This window comes from Martes martes (assembly GCF_963455335.1).
Source record: "Martes martes genome assembly, chromosome: 1".
Classification (NCBI taxonomy): Eukaryota; Metazoa; Chordata; class Mammalia; order Carnivora; family Mustelidae; genus Martes; species Martes martes.
In genome coordinates, this window is record NC_137888.1 from 190621021 (window position 1) to 190641286 (window position 20266).

Consider the following 20266-nt stretch of genomic DNA (forward strand, 5'->3'; position numbering starts at 1 on the left):
AACCATGCTGAGATACCACCTCACACACATTAGGATGGTCATTATTGCAAAAGCAGAAAATAACAAGTGTTGTCGAGGACAGGGAGAAATTGGAGCCCTCGTGCACTGACAGTGGGAATGTAAAATGGTGTGGCTGCTGCAGAAGACACCACGAAGTTTCTCAAAAGCCTAAAAATAGAAATACCACATGATCCAGCAATCGCACTTCTGGGTACATATCCCAAAGACTGGAAAGCAGGGTCCTGAAGAGATATGTGCACACCCAAGTTCACTGCATTATTCACAATAGCCGAGAGGTGAAAAAAGCTCAAATGTCCATCTATAGAGGAATGGATAAACAAAATGTGGTATGTGGATACAGTAGATGGTATTCAGCCTTCAAAAAAAAAAGAAAAGAAAAGAAATCCTGGGGAACCTGAATGGCTCAGTGGGTTAAGTGTCTGCTTTCGGTTCAGGTCATGATCCTGGGTCCTGGAATCGAGCCCCGCATCGGGCTTCCTGCTCAGCAGGGAACTTGCTTCTCCCTCTCTGCTCTCTCCCTCTCTCTCAAATAAATAAATAAAATCTTAGGGGGAAAAAAAAAGGACATCTTGTCACACGAACCAATGAACACAGAGGATATTACCCTGAGTGAAATGAGCCAGTCACAAAAGAACAAATACTGTAAGCTTCCGGGTATATAAGCCATCTGAAATGTCATGGAAGCAGAAAGAAGTGTACTTGCCAAGGGCTGGGGATGGGTTAATGGGGGAGTTGTCTGATGGGTCTTGAGTTTTAGTCACTGAGATAAAAACGTTCTAGGAGTACGTTACACAACAAATGTGAACACAGTTAACACTACTAAAGGGTACACTTAAAAATGGTTAAGAGGGGGCCGCCTGCGTGGCTCAGTGGATTAAGCCTCTGCCTTTGGCTCAGGTCATGGTCTCAGGGTCCTGGGATCGAGCCCCACGTCGGGCTCTCTGCTCAGCAGGGAGCCTGCTTCTCCACTCTCTCTGCCTGGTCTCTGCCTACTTGTGATCTCTTTCAAAAAAATAAATAAAACTTTTTTAAAAAAATGGTTAAAAGGATAACTTTTATGTTTTTTTATCATAATGAAAATAAAAGATATATACAGCTTATTGGAACACACACAAACCAATTCAATTAATCGTAGTATTTTATAACTTCAGAGAAATTTTCTCTGTGAAAGATTTACTTTCCGTATTTCATAAGCTTAAGCTTTTTCCTGCCGGAAGATACTCTTTTTTTTTTTTTTTTTTTGAGAGCTAGAGGGTGGTGCAGAGGGAGAGAGAGAATCCTAAGCAGGCTCCAGCACAGAGCCCGATGTGGGACTTGATCCCACAACCCTGAGATGATGAGCTGAGCTGAAATCAAGAATTGGATGCTCAATGGACTGAGCCTCCCATGTGCCCCCTGCCAGAAGATACTCTTCCGGAAGATACTCTTCTAGCCTGGTACCTGGTATGCTTCTGAGCCTGTTATTTCTTCAGGTCTGAGAAACAGACAGCTGGATCATGTTGAACTTCCTGTCTCTATTCTTCGTCTTCCTTTTTTTTTTTTTTTAAAGATTTTATTTATTTGACAGACAAAGATCACAAGTACGCAGAGAGGCAGGCAGAGAGAGAGGAGGAAGCAGGCTCCCTACTGAGCAGAGAGCCTGATGCGGGGCTCAATCCCAGAATCCTGGGATCATGACCTGAGCCGAAGGCAGAGACTTTAACCCACTAAGCCACCCAGGCACCCCTGTCTCTATTATTCTTTTAAAATTTTAAATTTAAAAACCTTTGAATAGGTAATATGGTTCAAAATTCAAAGATATGAAAGGATACATACACAGTAAAGAGTCTGCCAATGAGTTCTCCTTCATGGAGGCAACCGATGTCACCAGTTTCTTGTGTATCTTTCCAGAAAGAAAGCACATACACAAGAAATTAACCTTGATTTTTAAATCACGTTGTCATTGTTGCACAGACTCTCTGGTTCAGAGAAAGAACAAGGTCTAGTAATAATTCCTAGGCTGGACATTCAGGGTTGGGGAGAGCATATTTATTTACAAGGCCGAGTATATTTCCTGGGGAGTTTCAGTGAAGAAGAGATGGATTTAAATGTTTTTCTTTCCTACTTCAGAATCAAACAAGCTATTTTTGTCAGAACTCCTCTGACTGGCAAAACAGGACAAAGGAAAATGTCTTCCTCTCCTGGACAATCTTCAGACTCCACCTTGTTTTTCCTAAACGGAATTTCATCATAATAATATCACACGTTCTTCTGGACTATGGAGAGGAGGAAGAATCCCCCTTCATCCTACTGCCCAGAACAGAACTGACCTCGAGCCCTGAGGAGAGCCAGTCCTGACCCCCACGCTGCCTAGGTGCCCATGTGGACCATCTCAGTTGACCAAGAACAATAAACAGGTGTTACTCACCAGTTGTACACACTGAGTAAACATCAACTCAAAGACCAGGCCCATAGATGAGAGATCTCAAATAGGGGTTGTTTTGCTCCCTTCCCTCTCTAGGGGACATTCGCCGATTTTTGGAGACATTTTTATCATCACAATGTGTGGGGTGGAAGGGAAGTGCTGTTTGCATCTAGTGGGTACAGGCCAGGGAAGTTGCTTAATGTCCGACAATGCACAAGACCGCCCCCACAACAAACAACTCTCTGATCCAAAATGTCAAATGTCGTGTATGATGGGACACCTGGATGGCTTAGTTGGTTAAGCGTCTGCCTTTGGCTCATGTCAGGATCCCAGAGTTCTGGGATCGAGCTCCCCATGGGGCTTCCTGCTCAGTGGGGAGCCTGCTTTTCCCTCTCCCTGCTGCTCTCCCTGCTTGTGCTTTCTCTCTGACAAATAAATAAAATCTTGAAAAAAATGTCATGTCTGAGAAAAGCAGCCATAGATATATGGCTGGTATAAAAAAAGCGAAGTAAGGCATCATCCTGAGTTTTTTCGGGTTCTAAAGCCCCTACTCTTCCCATGATACCACACGACGCTGCTACTTCCCAGGATTTTCCTTCCTGACTTTCTGCTAGACAAGGTATTCTTTTTACACATTGTATTTTTATCTTGCTTGTCTTTCCCCCTTAGCCCAAATAGTCGTTTTCCATGCTACTACAATGTCTTTATAAATTTTACTTTCATTAGATAAAAAACATTTTGTCAAACAGATACACCATAAATTCTTAAATTAGTCCCTAATTGTAGAATATTTAGATTGTTTTCAAGTGCTTGCTTTGGCAGCACAGATACTAGAATGTTTTCAGATTTTCACTATTATAAACTCTGTACCTAAACTTCCAGTTATAAAATTAATAAGCCACGTTCATTACAACATAGAGGATATAGTCGATATTTTAATGACTTTGTGTGGTGGTAGATGGTAACTAGGCTTATTGTTGGGATCATTTCATAATATATAAAAAATATCAAATCACTTTGATGTACACAACTAAGAGGATATTGCATGTTACCTGTATGTCAATTAAAAAAAAATACTGTACCTTCTCTTGTTTAATTAAAAAAAGCACTAACTTGACACACAGATGGCCAACGTCTAATGAGAAGGTGCTCAACATCACTAATCACGGAAATGCAAATCAAAACCACAGGAGGTATCAGCTAACATCTGTTGCAATGGCTAGTATCACAAAGACAAGATAACAACTGCTGGTGAGGATATGGAGAAAAAAGAAACCTTTATACTATAGGTGGAGATGTAAATTGGGAAAATAGTATGGAGGTTCCTCAAAAAATTAAAAATAGAACTACCAAATGATCCAGCAATTCCACTTCTGGCTATTTATCTGAAGGATATGAAAACACTGAATCAAAAAGATATGCACTCCCATGTTCACTGTAGCATTATTTATACCACAACATGGAAACAATGGTTGTCTAAGTGTCTACCAGTGGATGAATGGATTAAGAAAATGTGGGTATATACAATGGAATATTACTTGGCCATAAAAAGGGAAATCCTGGGATGCCTGGGTGGCTCAGTTGGTTAAGCGGCTGCCTTCCGCTCGGGTCTTGGTCCCAGGGTCCTGGGATCAAGTCCTGCGTGGGGCTCCCTGCTCGGTGTGCAGCCTCCTTCTCCCTCTCCTTCTGCCTGTCCCCCTGCTCCTGCTCACTTGCACTCTCTCTCAAATAAATAAATAAAATCTTAAAAAAAAAAAAAAGGAAATCCTTCCATTTGCAACAACATGAATGGAGCTTGGGGGCATTATGCTAAGTGAAATAAGTTAGACAGAGAAAGACGAATACTGTATGATGTCATTTATATGTGGGCTCTAAAAACAAAACCAAACCTGAACTCATAGAGAACACACTGTTCACAGAGAACAGAATGGTGGTTGCCAGGTCGGGAGGGTGGGGCAGATGAAACAGGTGGAGGGGGCAAAAGGTACAAACTTCCAGTTCCAAAATAAGTTAAGTCATAGGGACATAATGTACAGCATGGTGACTATTATTAAGATACTATATTGTATACTTTAAAGTTGCTAAGAAAGTAAATCTTAAAAAATCTCACCACAAGAAAAGAATTTTAACTATATATAGTGACAGATGTTAACTAGACTTACTGTGGAGGTGACTTCATAATGTACACAAATATCAAGTCATTATGTTGTTGGACAACTGAGACTAACATAATGTGGCATGTCAATTCTACTTCAATAATTTTTTTAAAAGCACTAAGTTTCAACATCAACTTATACACATCACAAACCAAAAAAAATGGTATGATTTGCTTTACCTTAAACTGTGGCTTTTCAGAAGTGGTTAGTAAAACATCACTGAATAATCTGTTAAGAAAAGAAACAAACAAAATCTTTCTTAAGCCAGATGTCCTCTCAGAACAGGATCAAAACAGAATGAGACATCTTTAGGCCATGAGGTTCCCACGTCCCCCAGCCCTGGCCCAGTCCACCATTTCATGCTGATCGACACACTCAAAGTTTACAGGCCACCCACTGTGACCACAGAAAAAGCTCAGTACCTCCTCACTGCCCCCCAGTATCAGAGGTGCTACCAAGCAGAGACTGGGTCAGCCCTGTACTGAAGACTATTTCCCCACATGGCAGGGCGACGGTCCTCTTATGCTATAGAATAAAGTAATAAACACTTTTAAAAATTGGTTTGGCAAATTATTATTTTATTATATTATTATATTTATATTTATTATATTGCAAATAACTTATACAGTAGATATTTCTGAACAGAATAACCAATTTTCCCCCTTTTTAATTAAACCCTAGAAAAGGATAAAATTTATTCTGCGGGGGGCACGGTCAGTTAAGCGTCCGACTCTTGGTTTCAGCTCAGGTCATGATCTCTGGGTCGTGAGATTAAGCCCTATACTGGGCTCCATGCTCAGCGTGGAGTCTGCTTAAGATGCTCTCTCTCTCTCCCTTGCCCTCTGCCCCTCCCCTCTGCTCTTGCGCTCTCTCTCTCTTAAATAAATAAATCTTTAAAAAAATTATTCTAGAGCTCAGTAAAATAAAAATGTTAAGTAGAAAGACACTGTTCTGATTGGAATCTAACAAGAAAATAATTTTCTTCTAAGAAGTATTTCTTATATTCTCTTTAAAAAAAAAAAACTGGGGTGCCTGGGTGGCTCAGTGGGTTAAGGCCTCTGCCTTCAGCTCAGGTCATGATCTCAGGGTCCTGGGATCGAGCCCTGTATCAGGGTCTCTGCTCAGCAGGGAACCTGCTTCCCCCTCTCTCTCTGCCTGCCTCTCTGCCTACTTGTGATCTCTCTCTCTGTCAAATAAATAAATAAAATCTTAACAACAACAACAAACCAGGGTGGTCTGGGTGGCTCAGTTGTTAAGCGTCTGCCTTCATCTCAGATCATGATCCCAGGGTCCTAGGATCAAGCCCCACATCAAGCTCTCCGCTCCGCGGGAAGCCTACTTCTCCCTCTCCCATTCCCCCTGCTTGTGTTCCCTCTCTGTCAAATAAATAAAGAAAATAAATAAATAAAATCTTTTTTTTTTTTTAAAGGCAGCTTTTAGAGTATATCAATTCTCTCTTCCAAAATTATGTGACTAGAAACAACAGCATGAGGAATTCTGAGCTACTTCAGCCAAGACAGTTTGGGGGAATTTACATGGCTGCTTGGGTAGTGCCCCCATGGCTGTGCGGGAGCCTTGCCTTGAGGAGTCCCCTTTTTAAAAAACAGGAAATACTTCACAAGTAGAAATGATACAGTTAACTTTTCCCCACAGTACTCCCTGGGCGGCTCTGGCAGTAGAGACAGAACTCTCTTCATCAAGGGCACAGGCCCATTTACTTCCAGAAAACGCATTTTAACTGAACAGAGTTCACGCCTCTTCAAGTATTCTTCTCAAGACTGGAGGCCACAGGGTAGAAAGACCTCAGTGAGGAAAAAACAGTGTGGCTTTCCTTTAGACTTGGACGGCTGGGAGGAGAATGGAAGAGGTCTGGACCATGGGGGCTACAAATGCAAACCCAAGTACATCAGCACAAATCCGGGTTGTTCCCCAACTACAAAGGCATTTTATTTATTTTTTATTATTTTTTTAAAGATTTTATTTATTTATTTGACCAAGAGAGATCACAAGTAGGCAGAGAGGGAGGTAGAGAGCGAGGCAGAAGCAGGCTCCCTGCTGAGCAGAAAGCCCAATGCAAGGGTGGATCCCAGGACCCTGGGATCATGACCTGAGCTGAAGGCAGAGGCTTTAACCCACTGAGCCACCCAGGCGCCGTCCCAAAGGCATTTTCTTTTAAAATGAGTTTGTGTGTTGGGACGCCTGGGTGGCTCAGTTGGTTAAGCAGCTGCCTTCGGCTCAGGTCATGATCCCAGCGTCCTGGGATCAAGTCCCACGTCAGGCTCCTTGCTGGGCAGGGAGCCTGCTTCTCCCTCTGCCTCCGTCTGCCAGTGCTCACTCTCTCTATCTCTCTCTGACAAATAAATAAATAAAATCTTAAAAAAAAATGAGTTTGTGTGAAAATTGTTTCATTTCCTTAATTGGGTCTATTCTTCCATATTCACACTGTTATTAAAGGGATATGGACATTGGGGAGGGTATGGGCTATGATGAGTGCTGTGAAAGGTGTAAACCTGGCGATTCACAGACCTGTACCCCTGGGGATAAACATACATTATATGTTTATTAAAATAAATAAATTAATTTAAAAAAAAGGTGGCTGCTTGGGAGAGGGACACACCAGTGTTAGCTGAACGTTAAAAGGTCATATCCATGGGCAGGGGCGGGGGGGCAGGGGTGGGGTCAGGGGTTGGGGCAGCTCCCACACTCTCTAACCGCATGGAGCTCCTCTGAGCTCTGGCCTTATGCATTCAAGCTAAGCCCTGCCCTGCTTCCCCGAATCACTGTTTCCTGAGAACATCTGCTATGTGGCAAGCTGGCACAGACGACGCACTGGGTGTGCCGCGGATATGTGCCACTCACAAAATAGACGCTGAATCAATAGTCATTATGACTAACATTCGCTAAGCGCTACACCAGGAATTGCCTCATTCACTCCTCCCAACGATCCTCTCCGGTGGGGCCCACTACCAGTCCTATTTCCCAGACGGGGAGCCTCGGCTTCCAGACACAGGAAAGCTGCCCCAGGTCACCCTCCCCACCCAGAAGTGGAGAGGCTGGGTGCATCCCCAGCTCTGTCTAACCTCAGACACACCCTTCTCAGCCATGCTGCTGCGCTCTCTGAGAAGGGACAGAAAGCACAGCTACAGGCAAGGCCCTGCAGCACTATTTCAATGGTCCTGATGAACTAGTCATATTCTAGTCTAAGGGAGAATAACCCAGTCTAAGGGAGAATGTTTTCTGCGCTCCAAGCCCCTAGCACAATGCCTAGTACAAGTCAGATGTGTAACCCATGTTACCCAGGGAGCAGAGGAACAAAGGTGTGTATGGGGGGCCAGAAACCCGCTGCCCTCCTCCCGGAGGGCACAACCAGCCACAGCTGAGGGCCAGCTGGTGCGCGGAACAGGGCCACGAAGGACAATGCTCCAGCAGGCTGTCCCTCAGAATGTTCTAAACGGGGGTGGGCGAGGGGGGGAGGGGCACACGTACACACACGTGATGCTAACATCGACAGGGAGAGACACACGTGAAGATGCAGACATCAAGGGACAGCGATCAGACCACGGCAGCGGACAGCTCATGATATCATGCGGCAAGTGACCAACAACAAGCATGTCACTTCGGCTCCGCAAGGACCACACCTGAGTCTACTATGGCGCCAGGCCCCTGGCTTTGTGGTCCAGCGTTCTACACAGTTAGGAAGGTGACAACCAAGGCGTGTGATTGACTTACGGCATCTGTAAGAGCCGGGAGACGGCAGGCATGCCATTTTTACAGGCTTCACAAGACAGCGTGGACTCCAACACGGCCACTTGAAATGAACAGATACACATTTTAGTTCCACAGAACATGCTGGCAAATTCGCTTGGTGATGAAAAGTTTGACACCACTTTGCAACAACTGTCTGCAGGCTGATCAGGACGGTGTCAAAACTCTTCACGCACAGACAGATGGCATACATGGGGGAGGGGAATGTTGGCAACACCATGTTACCGATGGCTCAAAATAAATGGTTCAGAAACCACATGCTGACAGAAAGCTAAATATATTTCAAAGATAATTGGAGGAAGGATTCCAGATATCATTCATAGAAGTGTTTGCTCTCTTAAAAGAAAAGTAAACACTACACAGAAAATTCTGAACTTGGAAGACATTTTGATGCTTGCTTGCTTTTTAATCAAAACTGGCACACAAAATGCCAATTGTTGACGTCTCATCATCCAACACCTTGGATGATATAAACAAAAGCAGCCAGATTTTTCTACTCACAGGTCACTGTTCAGTTTCAGCTGTTCGCACTCAACACAGGCCCAGTAGTCTCGGGGCCTGTACTCTTGAACCACTAATTTGACACAAAACTAGCACTTGGTGGGGGGTTAACTTGCACACCTCATAGGCTCAGTGGTCCAAGAGCTACCCTGCCCTCCCCTCTTGGTGTTGCTCTAACAGTAAGTTCTGGGCAGACTGTGGATGGGATGAAAGGGTCCCTGGATGAATCTGCATCAGTCCCTATGTCCTGCTCCCAAAAGTGTCTCCCACCTGTCCTCTGGCCCTCCTCAGTCCCCTAAGTAAGGCTGGAAGAACACTGGGATCCAATCAGCCAGGTGTCTATATTCCTGCCTCCCTTTCCCTGTTCTCGGCCTGCCAGCCTTTTATCTACCAGATGTCCAGCCCGTGGCTCTCTTGTCCCTTGCAGGTCCCACTCCAGCCTTGGTCTGGCCCTTGACACCTGTCCCAGTTGAAAGGCTGGCTTCAATTTGCCTGCTCCTAGCTTCTGCTTCTATATCAGACTCGATCTGGGCAGATTTCTCTTTACAACCTCCTGCTTCCAAAATTCAAACGCAGTCACAGTATGTTTCCTGAGGTTTTAGATAGCCCGACAAATGGACAAACCATCTGAATTTTTAGTGAGGTGAATTTAAATAAATCACTCAGACCTGGTTTACTTTTATAAACTGGATTTGGCTGGCTATGGAACATGGCAACTTCCTCTGGGTCCTTCCTGGACTTTGGAAAGGGGGTGAGTAGCTCTGCAGACTACTGGGGCCCATTAGACTCCTCCAAACCCCATACTGACCCACAGCCATAGACGGTGCTGGAGGGAAGGAATCTACAGGCACTGAGTCTGGCGGTCTTCCATAAGTCATTTCATATAGTAAGTGGCCAAAGCAATGGACGTCCACACTTTCCAATGTCTGTGGAAGACAAGAGAGCAGGGTGGTTACCTTTCAGTTTGGCTTTGTGAATCCCAGTGTTCCTTCCCTAGGCTTTCACCAAGAAAAACATGGCCCAGGGGCAACCCCACTCATTACTGGTAGTGAAAACACAACTCCAAGGCCTTTTGCAAAAGCTCATAGGGCACTTCTCTGACCCAAGGTCCTGGTCCTACTCCCCATTATTTTCCAGTCCATGATTCTATGTCCCTCCTTATCTCATCTACCATTTCAACGAGGCACTTAAAGATAGAGCGATACTCTGTGAGAGAACAGAGCCAATAGGCATGGCCTACCCTGCATATTTCTTACATGGGCAGATCATGGGTCCTGCCAGGGGGATCATTTATACCTAAAAATGAATTTTCTGTTTTCGTTACTTCTAGCAACTTACGTTGATTTTCCTGAATTGTGAGAAATAGGATCGGTAGAAGGAAGGAAGGCCTAATAAGGAGTTTTCAAGGTCTAGCAGCCGGCAAGTGTCACCATCTAGCATCACATTGGAGGCGTGAAGATGCCCATAAGGGAATCCCTTGTCATGTAGAAACTTCAGTACCTATTAAAAAAAAATATGTATAGGTTACATTTCCCCCCCAACTCATTCAGCTATGAGACAGGTTAAACTTCGTTTTTTAAGTCACTATATTTTGAAACAAAACTGGTCACTGAGGAGATTCCTAAAGAAAAATGCCCTCTCCATCCATTTCTTTGGAAATGGGGGTGATGCTGAATGCTTTCCAGCTGTGAGACCCAACTCCAAGTTCCCTCATTTCCAAAGAACAGAGGTGCAGCTTCTGTTAACCCAAAGCTTGGGGTTAACAGCTTAAATGTTCGACTTCCAGCACTTTCTTATCTCAACAGGCCAGCTCCTTGCAGGCCAAAGTCTTGATCCTCCCACACAGATGAGTAAGGCTAACATGGCAGGGCATCAGCCAGTTAGTTGTTCAGGAAAAGGGGTTGAGCGAAAAACATCCCTAGTCCAATCTCTTCTCAGAGTATATTGTGTTGGGGCGCCTGGGTGGCTCAGTTGTTAGGCGTCTGCCTTTGGCTCAGGTCATGACCCCAGGGTCCTGGGATCAAGGCCCACATCAGGCTCCCTGCTCAGCAGGGAGTTTGCTTCTCCCTCTCTCACTCCCCCTGCCTGTATTCCCTCTCTTGCTGTGTCTCTCTGTCAAAAAAATAAATAAAATCTTAAAAAAAAAAAGAATATATTAGGCTGTTTATTAAGAGGAACACATGACAGGCTCCCACAGAAAGAAGCAAACCTTTCAGCTGTCATTTATTAAACAGAGGCTCACCTACAAAGGGAGATGCTTGGAGATACACCCATAACGACCTCATGAACTAGAGCAGTGCTAGCCAAAGGGGGTACCCAGGACAATCTACTAAGGACTGGAAGAAAATATGACAACTTCTCTTTCTATTTGCTTGTTTTTAATCTCCTTCTTTCTGGGGCTCCTGGGTGGCTCAGTTGCTTAAGTGTCCTGCTCTTGATTTCAGCTTGGGTCTTGATCTCAGGCTCATGAGAGCCTGTGTTGGGCTCCGCACTGGGTGTGGAGCCTACTTAAAAAAAAAAAAACACTCCTTCTTTCCTAACTTAACCTATAATACACAACATATATTAGTAGTAGTGCATGCATATAAGTTATTATTGGGGGGGGTTATGCTTAAACTGTTTTCACTGATAAGGTCGGACAATCCAAGAAGCCTGGAGAACAAGGCTCTAGAGAGTGATATGGGAAAGGCTTTTCATGCTAGTTTCACTTCTGCAAGGGAGCCAGATGGTTATGTATTGATATAACAAAATCAACAATCCTGGCACAAAAATAAAGGTCAATCAAACATAACACAAAAGTTGGTATCTGCACAGTGAAGTTCTTAAAAATCAGACACTAAATTCTAATAGCTAAGCTTTTGGAATTTCTGTAGATCTGAATTGGCTGCCTTAGTCTCAAATACTTGCTTTTGGGGATAAAACAGGACAATGCCATCGGTTTATAAGCAATCCCAAGAACTTTCCCAAAGGAATACAGTAATCTGAGTGAAATCCCAATGCAACCTAAGAAAATATTAAATGCCTCTTACCTCTAATATTTGCCGTCCGTATGTTTTTATTTGCTGGAGTTCAAGGCCCTGAATCTTCTTAGGGTTGCAGTACTTCTTTAGGAATGGGTCTTTTGGTTTTGCCTTTGGAAAAGCACAAAGAGCATATAAGAGAAGAGCAGCGGGTCTGAATACCACATGTAGCCTCCTGGAACAGGCAGGGCTCTAAGCAGCTGGGGGTGCCAGATGAGGTCAGTTCACAAGATGTGGGTTTTTAAAGTACAAGAGTCTGTACAGTTGATAGAAAGAGGCTGACCAGGGGCACCTGGGTGGCTCAGTAGGTCAAGCCTCTGCCTTCAGCTCGGGTCATTAACTCAGAGTCCTGGGATCGAGCCCCACATCGGGCTCTCTGCTCAGCAGGGAGCCTGCTTCCCCCCTCTCTCTGCCTGCCTCTCTGCCTACTTGTGATCTCTCTCTCTTTCTGTCAAATAAATAAAATAAAATCTTAAAAAAAATAAATAAGTAAAATAAAAAATAAAAAAAAAAAGAAAGAGGCTGACCTGAGTTGCATCCCTTCTCTGGTCCAGTGAAGATGGGCCTGGTCTTGGCCTCAGCAGACCCCAGAGTCTTATTTTCCAACTTTACTGAGATAGTTCAGTATTGCTCGTTAAGTGAAAGACACAAACTTTAAAACTGACCTGAGAGAGCAGCCTACAATGTCATGTACATAACCATTACCTATTCAACCTTCTTTCATTTGGGAAAGGAATGCTCTTTAACCAGATGGGGTAGTTTTACTGCTAAAATCAAAATAAATTCCAAATCAAATCAAAATTAAAATAAAACCCTCAGGGCCTAACTTCCGGAACCTGAGAGATCAAGAATCTGTGATAGGTTCTAAAGGGACTTGAGAACTTCTTTATGACCATGAACTTGCACCACAAGTACCTTGTAGATCAGGTCCTTCAAAGTTCCTTTTTCATTAAACATCCTAATAAGCAATGCAGAGGATTCGTTAGCTGTGGCAAAGGTGACCCGATAGATATAAGGGTGCTGCCAAAACAAAAAAGAAATTCACATTTATTCGCATCAGCATCTGGGTCCTTTGAGATCAAGAATCTGGTTACGTAGACTTAAGTACCATCACAGCACTTTAGTCACACATGAACGTGGGGATGTTCCCTGAACATGTGGCATTTTCTTATCAGATGATCAACAAACACATCGTTCTTAAAATGAGAGAAGGAACCTAAACTATACAGACAAAGGGACATGGATAGCTGGCACGGCGAGCTCTCCACGCGAAGGTATGTGCCTGGGGATACACATGCTCGGAGCTCAGGCAGAGGTCTGGGGGATAATGGCTTTAATATTCTGCCTCTGTACATTGGTAGAGAATACAGCCAAACCTAGCACAGCCAAGTGAGGACCAGGACAAACGTGTCTTCATTTGCACCGCTGCGTAACATTTCACACTGCTGTTTGGGGCCAAGCCAGGGAGCGTAAAAGCCAGGAAACAAGCAAAAAAGCCACATCTTTTGGCATCCTAGCCCTTATCCAAAGCAGCTAGCATGAATCTTCCCATCCATCTTCTGCAGGGCACAGTGTGATGACTCACGGTGTCTTCCTGAGAAGGGGCCACTGACGTCAACCAAGTGGGGTGGAGAGTAAGACTAATTATTTAATGACTGAAAGTTCTCATATGACCTGGAATTTTGGTTACATGAACCAAATGGCTTCAAACAGGTGTTACATGTCCATTTGCTCAAACGAGCACCATTATAATTTAAACCCATAGGAGCTGAGCTGTGCAAAGGTTTGGGAGGGTTCGGACTGAGTGGGTTACATGAACCAAATGGCTTCAAACAGGTGTTACATGTCCATTTGCTCAAACGAGCACCATTATAATTTAAACCCATAGGAGCTGAGCTGTGCAAAGGTTTGGGAGGGTTCGGACTGAGTGGGCTGAGTGGGCTGGTTACATGAACCAAATGGCTTCAAACAGGTGTTACATGTCCATTTGCTCAAACGAGCACCATTATAATTTAAACCCATAGGAGCTGAGCTGTGCAAAGGTTTGGGAGGGTTCGGACTGAGTGGGCTGAGTGATGGAAAGGTATGCCCAGGAAAATATAGTCCTTGATCATGAAGTTTCTTCTGACCATCACATCAAAATGATTATTATTGATCCTGTAACAGCTGTATTAAAATATAATTCTTATACATATGATATATATGATATTAACATACAACATATATTCATATATATTCATATCTATATAATTCATATACCATTATAATTCACCTATTTGTAGTATACAATTCAATGGTTTTCAGTATATTCCGAGCTGTACAAACTACCACACAGTCTAACTTTAGAACACTTTCATCACCCCAAAAAGGAACCCAATGAATAAAATAAAAATCGTTGAGTCCATACTGATATAAACAGACCAAGAGGAGAGAATAGGAAGTTCTTCCTTACAGTATGCCAACTGATAAACCTAAGAGGAATGATGGTGTTGGAAAATGTCAATGAAGCTAAAGCTAGTAGGGCTTTGGTAAGAACAGGATATTTATACAGTCTCAAAATATCTCCCTTATTAATTCTCGTTATTTATTTGATGAAGGTAATTAAGGATGGGTACACATATTTAGCCTGAATTGTTCATTGTGGCTTTTTTCCTTTTTAAATAAGAAGAAAAAACTGGAAGTGGTCCAAATGTCTTGTAGAAGATTAGTTGAATAAACGGAGGTAAGGCCAACGATAGTCTATGCAGCCAGTAATAATGATATTATGCCATATTTATTCCATAAAAGATGTACATGATATACCATTAATCAAAAAATCAGGTTTTAAAACAGTATGAGTGTAGTTTTTCAAAAAATAACCATATAAAGTTCTAGACGTTTTGGTTTGCTTGGGACTGCAGGTGAGTTTTCTTTTCTTATTTTTGCTTATCCATATTTTCTAACTTTTCTACAATTAATATGCACCACTTATCTGTACCACCTTCTTTTTTTTAAAAGCACAACCTTTAAAGGAAATTTGGAATTGAATGCTGAGAGCCTGTGGCACACAACTAATCACACACAAAGACCACAGCATTTTTCTTGGCTACACTGCACACCTCATTAGAAGCTTGGTTTTGCTAGCCTGACAAGACACTCTATCTTCAAAAATGAACCTGCCTACCCAACTGGATAGGTCAGCATAATTGTGCTCATGAATGACTCATTCTAGGGCCCTACATCCTCATGCGGACCACAGATAAAGAATATCAATATTAACTCGCTTTTCTGGCCAGATTAGTCTTTTTCTGAAGACATTCTGCATATATTCTGAAATACAGTGATGTATTTTCTTTCCACTAACAGCCTTGGATCAGAACTGTACATTAGCATAAATAATGCCAGGCACTCCTAAAGGCCAACTAGCTGGCCTGTGAGAATAGTGATTCAGACAGCAAAAGGGCTCTTTGTGCCTTCCCTCACCCAGCTTATCTAAATCCAAACTAGTTCTGTTTTCTCAGACTAGAAACAGATCTTTCAATTCCACTGATACAAACATCCTTACTGAGAACAAAGTGGGTACTTTCTTACTCGGATATTTGCTTAAAATAATTGTCAAGTTTCATGGGTTGTGCCGATGTCATGAATGCCATTTAAATGGCCTCTGGGGGTGCCTGGCTGGCTCAGTCAGTTAGGTGTCTGCCTTCGGCTCAGGTGTTGATCCCGGGTCCTGGGATCAAGCCCCACATGGGGCTCCTTGCTTAGTGGGGAGGCTGCTGCTCCCTCACCTTCTGCCTGCCGCTCCCCCTATTTGTGCTCTCTCTCTCAGTCAAATAAATAAATAAAATCTTAAAAAAAAAATTAGTCTCTGAGCTACAGGAGCAGCCCTGAGCAATTTTAGTGTGAACGGAAATCCACTATACCTCTCCACACTGTTGACCTACAGAGCATTTCCAGCTCTTCTGTCCACGGTCACCTACAAGAAAACACTCTGAATCTGTCAGCAGCACCTAGAAAAACAGAAGGGCTTGGGGCACCTGGCTGGCTGAGTCAGTAGAGCATGCGACTCTTGATATTGGGGCTGTGCATTTGGGCCTTACGTTGGCTGTAGAGATTATTTAAAAATAAAAGACTGAAAAAAAGAGAAAGAATAGAAGGGCTCGTACTCACCGAACAGGAAGGCAGAAGTTTGATTAGACACTGAAAATCTTTATCTGACAGAAACTTGTCGGGACCAAGGTCAGCCTGGAAACATGGGGGAAAATATCAGGCTGTTGCCTTAAGTTACCAAAAGACAAATTCCTTGTAAACCTTTCCCTTTATTTCATTTGTCCAAATATGACTGTAAACCAAAGGTGCAAGCCACACAAAGTCGGGTGATGGGTATTAAGGAGGGCACTTGTTATCCTGAGCACTGGGTGTTACGTGTAAGTGATTTATCACTGAATGCCAATACTACACCGTATGTTAACTGCCTAAAATTAAAAAAACAAAAACAAAAGCAAAAAGATTAAAAAAAAAAAAAAAACTATGCTTTTATCAAATTCCATTAGCCAAACCACTAGAACTCCCGAAGCAAGAGAGAACATAAAGCAACGCGTATTTTTTCTTTAAAACAGACTGCAAAATTCCCAATCCTAAAGAGGTTCCGAACTATTTTAAGCTGTTCTGTTTCTTTCCAGATGTTTACTAATTAATCAAATACAATCACATGGATATAACCAAGTGAATAAGCAAAGTGACTCGAAATTACCCTCCTTTGATGTGGGACTGAAGAGGCCTTTACAACATCACTCAGAAGAACAGTGCAATTTCTTAATTATCCTTTTTCAATATCTGCTTTTATAAACCCATTTCAAGTCCATGAAAGGGGACCAAAGCAAAAAAACCAGCTCACCCAGCTTAACACTAGCCGTTCCTTTGGCTGATTTTTAATCTTCATCAAGAAATACTTCTTCCTTATCCTCCAACCTGCATAAAAGCAGAGATGCAGTCATAGCAAATAATTTTTACACCAATAGAAAAAAGTATCACCAACTAAGTAATTTTAAAAATCAAGGTTGGCAATCTTACCCACTGCAATACAGGCACCAGTAAAACCACCACTTGGTAATGTTGACATGGGAAAGATGGTATTTAAGAAAAACAAAACAAAACAAAACCCCAACGCCAAAAAGCCCCACAGAAAACACCAAAACAACTGCAAACGAAGAAACTATTCACGGGCACAGGAAAATGGGCACTTCACTTAAGGTGTAGTGAGAAAGAGAGATGAAGAATGACGGGCGGCTCTGAAAATACACATTACTACCCCCAAGTCTCCAGGTGGCACGTTACCCAAGATTCATTAAGTATACAAGTTACGGACTGCGTCTTCAAGCAGTAGGAAGGCAAAAAGAAAAAGAAATCACCTGCGTGGAAGAGCTTTCTTGGGCTACAGATAGGAAAGCGTGACAAAGAGTCCAGTTCTGTGATCTGTTTGAACAGACCAGGCACGTGCCAGTTTCTCACCTATGTCTTTCAATGGTTCTACCACCTCCCACTTTGGTTCTGATCGGAAGAACATGGAAACTTGCTGTAAGGCAATCTCTGCAAAGACATTTTAGAAACTCATCAGTCCAACCTATCAGCAAAGTACCACATGCTTAAGATGTTATTCTTGCAAATGAAATCTTGATAAGTCTAGGACCTTCTTAAAAAGCTTAATTACAAGAATTAAAAAACAAAAGAAGCCAGAGAATGTAGGATTCTAGATTGGAACCTGAAACAGAAAAAGGGCAGTAGTGGAAAAACAAGTGAAATTTGAATAAAATCTGTAGTTAATAGAAACACACCAAAGTTGACTTCTTAGTTTTGATAAATATGCCATGGTTACGTACAATGTTAACATTAGGGGAAATTTGGTGAGCGATGGTATAAGGAACCTATTTGTACTATCATTGCTGTTTTTCTGTAAGTCTAAAATTATTCCAAAGTAAAAGGATTATTAAGAAGAGTAATTACTGGGGCGTCTGAGTGGCTTAGTGGGTTAAGCCTCTGCCTTCGGCTCAGGTCATGATCTCAGGGTCCTGGGATTGAGCCCCACGTAGGGCTCTCTGCTCAGCAGGGAGCCTGCTTCCTCTTCTCTCTCTGCCTGCCTTTCTGCCTACTTGTGATCTCTGTCTGTCAAATAAATAAATAAAATCTTAAAAAAAAAAAAAAAAAAGAAGAGGGGTGCCTGGGTGGCTCAGTGCGTTAAGCGTCTGCCTTCGGCTCAGGTCATGATCCCAGGGTCCTGGGATTGAGTCCCACATTGGGCTCTCTGCTCGGCGGGGAGCCTGCTTCCTTCTCTCTCTGCCTGCTTCTCTGCCTACTTGTGATCTTTGTCTGTCAAATAAATAAATAAAATCTTAAAAAAAAAAAAAGAAGAGTAATTACTAATGATGTGAAAAAAATACATATTTTTTTTTTAACTGAAAGATCTAAAATATGTAAATAAACTAGGGGGCCTGAGCCAAGAATTCAATATATGCGTCAGGCCACAGCCCAAGCACAAAACTCAAAATGTGTTCTGAGGTCAGCTCAGAACAGTATTTATGTTGCTCTAACTGATATTTATCCTGTCTTCATTCCTCATGGAATTAAAGCTTTCACCAACAAAGAAGCGATTAGCCTTAAATATATATTGGAAATAAAAGCCAGTGTTTTAGAAAAACATCTATGTACAGCAACAACACAGTTCTATTGTGGGACGTTACCATAGCCCTGTTTACTGGAAAAAAAATCCATCCCCCTTTTTGTGTTCATTTATCATGAGAACGTTTCCCCTTTTTAAGAAGACAATGAGAAGAGGAAGTTCTTTCAAGTTCACTGCATTAAGAAATTATCAGAATAACTGTGCTTTTACATTTCCTGCAAAAGAGACATCTGTAATTTGCTATTTTCCCTCAACACAATGGAAAAAGGAAGCCACTCTAGATCCCTGAAAGCAAACAGCAATACTGCAAATTCATTGTGGGATTTCACCTCTGCCTAGCATCGGCAGCATTCCAGGCCGACCTGTGAGGAGTGGGAGATTCGGCAGAAATGTTCTCCGTATGTCAGACTGACCTCATCTGGAATTACGATGGCTAGTGCTTGGCAGGCAATGCGATTTTGATATATTTTACAGTACATTATGAGTTAAGACATTCAGGGAAGAAAATAATCTACTAACTAGTGGTTTACTGACTCGACGCGTAAATTGTTGATGCCGTCCACACAGAAGAAAACCTGAGATGACCAGATACAAAACTGACTCTATTTACATTTGTTCTAACTACCCCAAAGGGACAAACCACTTGGAGGGATCAGGTGTGGCAGAAGCATATAAAATGTTCCTAATCAATGCTGGGAACTCTGTTGAGTTAATGTTGACATAATGTTGATATAAAATATTTTTAGCTTTTCCAAAACAACTTGAACAAAAATAAGCATAAAAAAAACTTGAACATAAACAGCTTAAAAAGGCATCATTTTCAGTTAAGATCGTATCAACTTTGGGAAGGATCATGAAAAATAATTTTCTAAATACAGTACAGTGTCATTCTAAGACAGTGTAAAGGACAGTTGGTTCATAACTCAAAGTGCCTCATAATTCCCCACAAAATCATTATTTGACAACATTTATCATATTCTACTAGGTACCATACATTGTTCTAGGAATGGGGAGATGGCTGTCAACAAACAGAACATGCTAGATTTGTTACTGATAAACTGAGGACTGGGAAATAGCCTTTTTTTTTTTTTTTTTACCTTGGGGAATCAGGAAATTGTAGAAAGGACATTTTCTTTCCCCTGAACTATGATTTATTGTCAAGTAAATCCCATGACGAGCATACTTCCAACATGAATCCCCTCCTTCCCGAGCTTCAGGCAATACACTTCAATCCTAAGCATTTGCTCCTCTGCTTAGAAGCATTTACCACACCCCACCTCTTTACAAGATCAAGGCCAAATTTCTAAACCTAGTGCTACCCCAGATCTGGCTTTACCTTGACTTTCTGTCTTTACCCCTCCACACAAGTGGTGCAATGCCTAGATTTACCTGCCTTGACCCCTGAAGACAGGCCCAACCCCACCCCTCCACATTTTCTGTCCCTGTCTACCTACTCCACAAGGCTCAGCCCAAAGCTGCCACTCCTCGAGCCAGGTCTCCCCCCACCCTCCATCCTCTGTACACTCCTAGAGCTCTGTGTGTCCTTCCCCCATGGGATTCACCTGAGGTCTGTCCTGTGTTAGGGCTACTCTCTTCCACTAGACTGTGAACTCTGGCTGTGAAGGCTACGTCTTAATCTGGGTAAAATCCCACAGCCACATGGAAATATTCTGTCCTCTCCTGGAGCACTGGCCCTTGCCTCTTGGCGTGACTAACTTCTATTTATCCTTAAATCTCCATGTAG

General features: G+C 42.6%; 1 protein-coding gene across 4 annotated transcripts in view; it reads right to left on the reverse strand.

Moving 5' to 3' along the window:
* Positions 1 to 20266, reverse strand: part of PXK (PX domain containing serine/threonine kinase like) — a 78954-nt gene that overhangs the window by 16608 nt on the left and 42080 nt on the right. For all 4 annotated transcript variants that reach the window (XM_080811816.1, XM_080811815.1, XM_080811818.1 and 1 more), the window contains exons 5-13: positions 17358 to 17435; positions 16744 to 16817; positions 16017 to 16091; positions 12783 to 12887; positions 11877 to 11978; positions 10186 to 10347; positions 9656 to 9773; positions 8311 to 8389; positions 4761 to 4809 (exon numbers count right to left, since the gene is read on the reverse strand). In XM_080811816.1, the coding sequence (XP_080667942.1) occupies positions 4761 to 4809; positions 8311 to 8389; positions 9656 to 9773; positions 10186 to 10347; positions 11877 to 11978; positions 12783 to 12887; positions 16017 to 16091; positions 16744 to 16817; positions 17358 to 17435 (842 nt within the window). The remainder of the gene's footprint in view (positions 1 to 4760; positions 4810 to 8310; positions 8390 to 9655; positions 9774 to 10185; positions 10348 to 11876; positions 11979 to 12782; positions 12888 to 16016; positions 16092 to 16743; positions 16818 to 17357; positions 17436 to 20266) is intronic.